Source organism: Cebus imitator, unplaced genomic scaffold (assembly GCF_001604975.1).
Source record: "Cebus imitator isolate Cc_AM_T3 unplaced genomic scaffold, Cebus_imitator-1.0 Scaffold4, whole genome shotgun sequence".
In the NCBI taxonomy this organism is placed as follows: domain Eukaryota; kingdom Metazoa; phylum Chordata; class Mammalia; order Primates; family Cebidae; genus Cebus; species Cebus imitator.
Genome location: NW_016107319.1, coordinates 2,016,514 through 2,026,486, shown reverse-complemented (window position 1 = coordinate 2,026,486; position 9,973 = coordinate 2,016,514). Strand labels below are relative to the sequence as shown.

At 40.1% G+C, this 9,973-nt stretch overlaps 1 protein-coding gene across 3 annotated transcripts in view; it reads right to left on the bottom strand.

Annotated features, from left to right (window-relative positions):
* Positions 1-9,973, bottom strand: part of GRIN2A (glutamate ionotropic receptor NMDA type subunit 2A) — a 439,039-nt gene that overhangs the window by 91,921 nt on the left and 337,145 nt on the right. For all 3 annotated transcript variants that reach the window (XM_017533609.2, XM_037740199.1, XM_017533618.2), the window contains one exon: positions 6,420-6,625. In XM_017533609.2, the coding sequence (XP_017389098.1) occupies positions 6,420-6,625 (206 nt within the window). The remainder of the gene's footprint in view (positions 1-6,419; positions 6,626-9,973) is intronic.

The window sequence follows — 9,973 nt, the reverse complement described above, 5'->3', positions numbered from 1 at the left end:
GAATGAAAGAAAGAAAAAGAAAACAAAACAAACAAACAAAAAAGCAAGTTGGTCTACCCAACTGATAGCAAAAAGTACTTAGACAACTCATGTAAGATCAAGGCCTTTCTGGGCAATATGCTTCATTAATGGACATCCCATTATCTCAACCCTGTCTTTGAATCATGCATTTCATGAACATGTTCTCTGTTTGAATATCCCATTTTTGGCACATCCACACATTGTAGTGTTACCCAAGCACTAAAGTGATGTCTATGGAAATCCAACATCAACACAGGAGAATTCTTATGCTTCCATGTCATATGAAAAAAGTAGGTTATAACATGGTACAAACAGAATAATCACAGCTATATAGAAACAGAGGAGCTTATGAAATAACCGTATGGAAAACCAGTGAAATATGAAGCACAGGACTGACGCAGTGGCTCATTCCTGTAATCTCAGCACTTTGGGAAGCCGAGGTGAGTGGATTCCCTGAGGTCAGGAGTTTGAGACCAGCCTGGCCACCATGGAGAAACCCCATTTCTACTAAAAATAAAAAAATTAGCTGGGCATGGTGGCACGCACCTCACAGCTACACAGAAGGCCTGAGAACTGGTTGAACCCAGGAGGCAGTGAGACAAGATTGCTCTACTGCACTCCAGCCTAGGTGACAGAGCAAGACTCTGTCTGAAAAGAAAAAAAGAAAGAAAAAGAAAAAAGTGTGAAGCATAGCTATTTTGAAATGCTGAAAAAAAATTCTTTTTATTTTAACCCTAAAAATAAATTTCCCCAAATAAATTAATTTACCCTAAAAATAAATTTCCCCACATTGTCTAGTAAGTACATACTGCTGATGTAATTGACAACACACACATCAAGCAAGATTGATGTATGTGATATACATCATCTCTATATCCATAAAGGTGGGCAGATTTGACAGAACAATTTTTTTAAGAAATGTACTCTTGCTCTGTTGCCCAGGCTGGGTTGCAGTGATGAGATCATGGCTCACTGCAGCCTGGACCTCCTGGCCCCAAGTGATCCTCCCACTTTGGCCTTCCAAAGTGCTGGGATTACAGGCATGAGTCACCATACTCAGCTGGAAAACATAATTTTGAGTGACAGAAGTGGGTTGTAAATAACACTTGCTTACCAATGCTTTCCTTTATCTCAGGATCACGGATCACCTGTCTTAAATCACTCTCTACCCCATTCCACCCCTACATCCTGTTGGTGACTTGTACTCAACAACTCTGCTTCTGTTAGCCCAGATCAGCATAGAAACTTTACTCTCTTGCCCAGAGGCTGGATGACCTGCTGTGATCCACCACCCTTAGTGTGGGGGTAGTTGGAGGTCACATCTGTATATATTTAGATGTGATGATTAGCAACCTCAATGATATATAGTCACTGGGTAGGTGCCAGCTCCATCTCCACCAATTGCCCAGAACAGAGGGCATCAGGCTAGAGTTAAAACTGCCACAAACATAATAGAAATGTGTCTTATGCACATTAATTTGATGGAATGTCCAGATACCATTTCCATCTTGGTATACATGGCTGTGAAAAATGCATCAAAATCGAATTCTCTCTTTTTCTTCGGGGCAACTGTTGGCCACACATTGACACCCTTTTACTACCTCTGCTCTTTTTTATCACCTTCATTCTATGCTCTTTCCCTTCTTCCCCTATCACGAGCTCTTCCTTCACCTGGTAAAGATATGTGGGAGATTAGACAGAAGTTTTAGATGTCCTAGGTTCAAGATTCAGGGTCACAGGCATATAGTGGCATTCTTTGGTTTCCCTGGAAACCTCAGCCAGTTTATGAGTTATCTCACCCATATCCCTGAACCTGATGTGTATTTCTAAATGCAAATGATCATTGATGCATTTTCACCCAACAAGTACCCACTAAGTGCCTACTGTGCACAAGACATTATACTGGGCCCCGGGAACACAGGATGAAAAAGGCACACAGCAAATGCAATAGTTGAATTTATCACAGTAATTATGGAATTGCAGACCAGCTTGTAATTGGGAACGTCTGTTGATTCCTATTACAGCCCTTGTGTGGGTGTGCAGGGGATGTGACTTAACTACACAGACTGAGAAATGGTCCCCATGTGATCTCTCTCAGTGCTCCACCACCACCCAAGAGAGGCAATGACTCACAAAAACAAATATGGGGAAAGGGATCCAACAAATTGTCCAGTTTACCAGCTCTACAATTTCCCAGTATAGCCAGTGGCTGTGAAAACAGCCATGCGAGTCAGAGCTGCCTTCAGGTCCTGGGTTGGCTCCTGTCCACCATGGAGACTCAGACAAATCTCATCTAGCACTTAAAAATAAATTTCTTTTCTTCTAAGCAACGGTTTGACAGTTTGGGAGCTTAATTGACAGTATGGCCATTTCTCACTACATATCAGGCCAAATGATTTTTCCAATTTTCTCTGCATGTCTTTATCACCCAACTAACAGATTAGAAAGAAAGTCAGATTTCTCAACTCATTTCCTGTTACCTGGCATTCTTAGAAGACCCCGCCATTTACCAGAAGTGAGAAAAAGGTTTCACACAATCGTGATCAGCCTGCCTCAAAGACTTTCCCTGTAGGAAATGCAATTGATCTCATCCTCTTTAATGTTGGGATTAGCGGATCCTGGCAATTTTCTATTGGTCTCACATGAGTCAAAGACTTTCATTTCATCTAGACACATGGTAAACTTCTCATATCCCCAAGTGGAAGAAGCAAAGATGCAAGCTACTATCTCCTAGCAGAAACCAAAAACATGCATTTGAACCTGTTAAGCTGTTGACAGTCTTCAATAGAAAAGTCAATTCTTTTAAAGATAGCAATTTGTTTTTATTTCTCTTCTTCATACAAATGTGACTCAGTACTTGGGGATCTACTTGTTTTCAGCTCCAAGGCTTTGGATTTTAACAATTCTAAACTCCTATTACTGATTCTGGAGCACAAGAGGCCTCATTTGATTGCTCTATTGAAACATAGAGGGTATCGTTATCATAGAGGAGGTGTCCCACTGAGGTTAAACTCTGCTTTGTGCCAGCCACTTTGCTTTCTTCCTCAGGCCAAGTTCTGCTCAAAGAACACCCTTCCAAATTAGAACATCCTCTGACAACTTTCCCACATCATCAGCTCCGTCCTCCTTGTAATTCATCACTCTCTAGCATTGCATTGGGTTTCCTTCTATTTCCCAAACTTTCAAGCTCCTCTCCTCCCCAGGGCCTTTGTATCTGCCATTGCATCTACTTGGAAGCCTTTCCCCAGATCTTCACATGTCTGGCTCCTTCTCATCCTGTATATATCACCTTAAACCTTACCTCTGTGAGCTAAAGTAACCCCACATACCCCAATTTACTCTCTTCTCACACCATTCTTTTTCTATTCATCACAAGGTTTATTACAACATGGGGTTGCCTGTTTTTTCACTGGCTGAATTGTTTTCTAATCATGTAGTCTTTTGCCTGCCCTGTTCATCCATGTGTCCCCTGTGCCCAGCAATGTGCCTAACATGTAAACTCTGCTTAATGCACATTCATTCATTTCTTTCTTACTAAAACAATTTTATTTAAAACAACATCTGTGTTATTTCACTGTAAAGAAATTCAGCAAAAATCATTAAAACATTCATGACCCCAAAACATGGGCTGTCTACTTGCCCTTCCTTAGTGGGCCCTACCTCTTCCTCATCCCCAGCGGAGGGGAGGCTAGGGGGCTGCTTATCAAAAAAAAAAAAAAAGCTTCATCTCAGGGAGCCACCATGGAGACACTGGAGAAAGAAAGTGTCTTTTAAGGAGGGGTACATTTATTTATTGCATGATGTATTCAGGATTTCAACTTCAAAGAGGCTGACATTTGTGCCCCCATTGATAAAATTTTCTCCAAACCAAAATAGGCCTTCATAATACATTTAGCAATTATATATTACATCTTTATGTAAAAAGAAGGGGGAGCTGGCACAACTTACGTGATGGCAAGTGAGAGAAGTGAAGCGAAAGAGAAAGAGCCCCTTATTAAACCATCAGGTGTTGTGAGATCCTGATCTCAAGTACTGAGATCCGGGGACTTGCATCTTGTGTGATAATGGCTGAGACTAGAGTTTAAAATGAGCATGTAAAAATATCTCTCCCTAGTCATGAAACAAATATTGGTGTGTCATGCTGTGTCCTTGTAACTGAGGGTACAAATATTAATAAATCACATTCCCTATATGTAGGTGGCTCAGAAGACAGGGAGAAGACAGGCAAACTATAGACTGTAAAAACAGGTGATGAGGGTAGAGAGACAGGGATAGACACAGGTACTGTGGAAGTAGGAAGAGCTAACTCAGCTTGGGGACGCAGGAGCTACACTTCAAGGATGAGTTCGAATCAGGCCAAAGAAATAGATCAGAAAATACTGAGAAAAAAATAAAGCTTCCATCCAAGAGCTGGCCTTTTTCTTCTGTGACTCTCCCATGAGGTAGTGCTTTTGCTTATGTTTGCATTAGGAAACGCCAGGATCAGGGCCTTGGAGTAGGCCATGGAGGTTTCTGTGTCCCCAAAGGGTTTGTAGATTAAGGAAACCTCATCATGGACAATGTCAGCTCTTTCTTCAATCATAACAAAAGGAGAAATGACACAGATGCAGTGCCTGCTTGCTGCTGATGAGCTGAGAAACTGCCAGAAGTTCCATCTGCACCTGGATTCTATCAGAAAGTAACATGCAAGGTGTGTGTTCACTCCCAAATGGAGAGACGGTTTTAACATTTTCAAGAAGCATGGGTCTGGAATCCATAAAAGAGATGGGAAGAAGAATGTGCTGGGGAAAGGGAAGGGACAGCAAGAAAAGTGGAAACGAAATAATTATTTTTAAAAAGACTAAAGGAAGCTGGGCACAGTGGCTCACATCTGTAATCCCAGTGACTCAGGAGGCCAAGGCATGAGGATCACTTAAGGCCAGGAGTTTGAGACCAGCCTGAGTAACATAGCAAGACCCCTGTCTCTCAAAAAATTAATAAAAAATGAGCCAGACATGGTGGCGCAGGCCTGTAGTCTCAGCTACTCAGGAGGCTGAGGTGGGAGGATCATTTGAGCCTAGGAATTCAAGGATGCAGTGAGCTGTGATCACACCACTGCACTCCAGCCTGGGCAACAGAGTGAGACCCTGTCATTATATATAAGAATATATAATTTTGTATATATTTTTAACATATAAAAATATATAATGTTGTATATATTTTATGTATTAAAATGTTTTATATATTGCAATATGTCAAAATATATAATACCTTATATATTTTTATTTTCATTTATTTATTTATTTTTGAGTCAGAGTCTCGCTCTGTCACCTAGGCTGATGTATAGTGGCTCTATCTTGACTTAACTGCAACCTCTGCCTCCCAGATTCAAGTGATTCTCATGCTTCAGCCTCCTGAGTAGCTAGGATCACAGGCATCTGCCAGCATACCTGGCTAATTTTTGTATTTTTGGCAAAGACAAGGTTTTGCCATGTTGCTTAGGCTGGTCTTCAACTCCTGACCTCAAGTGACCCACCACCTCGGCCAACCAAAGTGCTGAGATTATAGGCATGAGTCACTGTGTCCAACCATATATATTTTCAATATATAAAAAATATAATGTTTTATGTTTTTAATGTATAAAAATATATTATTTTATATATTTTAATGTGTAAAAATGTTTTATATATTGTAATGCATAAAAATATAATGTGTTATATATTTTAATGCATAAAAACACGACCTTTTGTATTTTTTAATATTTAAAAATATGTTTTATATATTTTAAATATATAAAATATACTTTTTTATATACATAAATATATAAAAATATGTTTTATATATTTTTAAATATTTAAATGTTTAAATATTTTTAATATTTAAAAATATAATGTTTTGTATATTTTAAATATATAAAATATACTTTTTTATATACATAAATATATAAAAATATGTTTTATCTATTTTTAAATATTAAAAATACATTTTGAATATGTTTATTCAAAAATAAATGAATGAATAAATTAAACTAAAGACTGAAGGGAGGATTGATTCAACCTAAGGGTTAAAAACATGACTGTGGAGTCAGCTGGACCACTGTTTGAGTCCTACCTCTTTCATTTCCTAGCTAGATGGCTTGGAACATGTTTGATAATCTTCCCACAACTCAGTTTTATCATATTTACAATAGGCAAAACTACCCACCTTATATTGCTGTTGTAATTAAGTGAATGCAAATTTGGCACATCTCCAGGAATGTATCTAAGTCTTTTTAAAATTGATTATTGTACTATGCCTACTATAATGGAGTGTGTTTTCTATGACATTTTGTGATTCAAGTATAGATATTGTTACAATCAATGATTCAGGCTCCCTTAAAGGATTGGGCACATTCAGGTGACAGCATCCCTGCCACTCACTTGATTTTGACGAACTTCCGACAGGGCACGGTGTTCCTCACACATGTCTCAGTCAGCGGGTCTATGTCTTCCACGATGACGAATGGGGCCTCCTCAAGGGTGACGATGCTGAGATGGTTGTCATCCGGCTCACAGTCGGAGAAGGACTTGTACCTGGGCCACACGGCGTGCCTCAGGCTCAGCGTCTGGTTCTCCCACTTGCCCACCTGTAGCACAAACACAAAGACACAGCTGTGCTTTCTTCTGCCGCTGATTTCTGGAGAGGCAAATCCTTTCCTTGCCGGAGCCATCCATCCATCTCAAGGGCCTTTCTGCCACATACCTCAACATATGAATCTACTTCTGTGCAAAGACAAATGGGTATAAAGAGAAAACAGAATGTGGGGTAGTTCTCCAACCCAGCCCCTCTCATCCGCAGAGGAATCAAATATGCATCTCTGGAGGCAGTGCCCAGGCACTGATACCCTTAGAGCTCCCCAGGTGGTTCTAACGTTCTGCCAGAGTTCAGAAACACGGATGGCATGGAAACGTCATAGACTTTCAGAATCAGAGAGGTCTGGGTTTGAATCTCCAACTGTACCCCTTACTAGCTGCACAACTCTATGCAAGCCCTTAATCCTAAAATCTTCTGTTTTCTCATCTGTATAAAGAACACAATTCCCCCTACTTCATAAGGAGGCCATGGGAATTCAATAAGACAGTGCAGGAAAAGCAAAAGCACAGTGCTTGGCACATCATAGGGACTCCATATTGTTTTTAAGTATAAAGAAGAGAAAGTAAAAAGAAGAAAAAAAGGTGCTAAGATGAAGAAAAAGAGAAAAGGGGAGAAGAAGATGAAGCTGGAGAATGCAAAGAAGAGGACTGGGGAGTAAGACAACACGAGAGACAGATGGAGCAGATGGGGAAATGAAAAGCATAGTTTTGACCCCAGATACGGCTCTATTTAAGTTGCAAATGAAGGTGAACTTTCATTAATCCTGCACAGAGTGGAGACTGTTACTGCTTAGCATGCATCAAGACCTGTCAAAATAGAATCGATTGTATTCCCTCAGAGCAGCAGTTGGTATCTTAGTGAAATCAAATTGAAGGCTGTATATTTTGAACCTTAATTTTAGTTGACAGCTTATTGGCACTATTCACATACATGCTAGGAGGAAGCTGCCCCCGCGCCGCTACCTCTCCTTTCTCCTCCTGCTCCCACACGCAATTGCTTGACACCACAGGTCAGCTCTTTATTTGTAATACCAACCGCGAGGAAAACACCTCGTCTGAAAAGCTAAGGGCCAAATCCAGGCTTGTCTGTGTTGACATGACCCACTCACCTCTCCTCCTGTAACGTTAAGTGTCACCAGAAATGAATCCCAGGCCCTTAAAGAGAATTCAAACATGCCGGACACCAAGAGAGGTGACAGGGTGGGAGGAGAGAAGAAAATCAGTGCTCTCTAAGATTACCTCATCAGATGGGCTGGAAAATTTTTGCTGGCTGTAAAGAAACATTTCCTGTGGCTAATTACAAAATTGTCCAGCATTGCTGATACATTTCTTTTTAAGATAGGGAGGCGAGTAGAGCAATTTGGTCAAACACACACACACACATGTTCATTTATTCATGCTGTGATATGTAACAGGCTGGGGAGAGTGTTGAGTCCATCAAATTTTTCATTCATTTGACATAAATTTATTGAAGACCTACTATGTCCCAGTGCCAGCCTGGGAATAATGACGGCTAAAACAGAATGACTCTTGCCTTGTTGTAACTGTCAGTCAGCTGTACCAGATAGAACAAACCAAAAATACTAAAACATGCAAATAGGTAAAGAAATATACAAGGTTTTCCTTTTGGAACATGTTATACCAATCCCTTTTCTTTCCATTTGTCTTGGATGACTCAAACACAATCTTCAAGAGAGGTTGGGTAGTTCAGCGGGTAAGAGAATGGCTTTTGAAGTCAAACAGAACTAGGTGTTAATCCTGGCTTCACCCACTATCTGAGCAGCTTTGGGAAAGTCATTCAACCTCTCTGAGCTTTACTTTCTCCATTTTTGCAGTGAAGAGAGCAACAGGGTATTACCGTAAGGACTTCAGTGAGGTTTGAATGAGCCAAAAAGTACCAAAAATATAGAGTGCAGGACCTGGCATGGCATGTAACAAACATGGTGGCTGCTATTATTTTACTATTGCTGTTGTTAGCATTTAAGACATAGCTGAACTATCACCTTATCCGTAAAATCATTCCTGCCTTTCTTATGTGGGAAACTTTCCACCTATCTCCACCATAGCATTTTGATATTATCATTATAATGACATAACTTTTGAGCACTTCCGTATAGTCAGAAAATATGCTAATATCACCACCATAGCATTTTGATGTTATAATTTTAATGACATAACTTTTGAGCACTTCTGTATAGTCAGGAAATGTACCAATATCACCACTTAGTTTAATTTCCACAGATTCTTCATGGTAAGCATTATTATTCCAACTTCTTAGTTCAGGGAACTGAAACACAGAGAGGTTATGTGACTTGCCCAAACTCACACAGCAAATAAGTGGTGGAACCAGAGTTATATCATGGGGCTTTCTGAACCTGAAGGTGCTTTCTCACTATGTACACAGTGCTTTTGTGAATTGAGCTGCAGGAACCATGTTAGAGCTCCAAGACTCTTTCTTCCTTGCAGACATGTTTCTTAAAGTCCCAAGATAACGTAAATTAGGCAAAGACTAGCAGAATCTTTGATGATGTCATTGACCGTGTAACAACCCCCACACCATGGGAGTCAGGCAAAAGTTTCAGTCCAATGCTGACTCATGGAAAGAAAGTTGCAAAGGTTTATGAGTGCCCAGAGAGCAGAAACTTCCTAAATCTTCTCCAAGTTCTACTCCCCCTTCCTGACACATCCAAGTAGAGTATCCATGGGTCAGCCAAAAAGGATGAAGGTGAGTGGTGGGTGGAAAGAACTTGATCAAGAGCTGAAGCTGCTGTGTCAATGTTGCCCTAGATCCTGAGAGCTTTTTTCTTCTCTGATCTGATAGGCCCTTTGGCACCCCATTGCAAACACCAAAAATCTCAACTTCTAAATTATAGATACCAGATAAAGGAGAGCAGACATTCTTCACTTTCCCTTCCTATATTCCTATTTACAAGGGACTGTAGCAGAGTCCAATGTTTGTAGACAGGTTTAGCAGAGTCATTCATTCCATAAATATGTGTTGAGTGGTTACTAGGTTCCAAGCACTATGCTAGACACTGAGAATACCGTATAAGTGATAAAATGTTTGCTTGCATGAAATTTTTGTGCTAATTGGGAAGACACATGAGTCAAATAATTATACAAAAACATATGTTCATACAAACTGTGGGAAAGAAATGAAACATGGGTCTAAGAGAGCATATAGGGGAAAAGATATCAGAGACATCTTCCCTGAAGAGGTTACACTTTTAAGCTGAAATTGAAAATTCAGGATAAGTTGGACTGTAGCAGTTGTGGGAAGAAATTGTTGAGGAGCAGAGAAAGAAAGAATACTCCAGATAGGTGGAGACCAGAAGATGCAA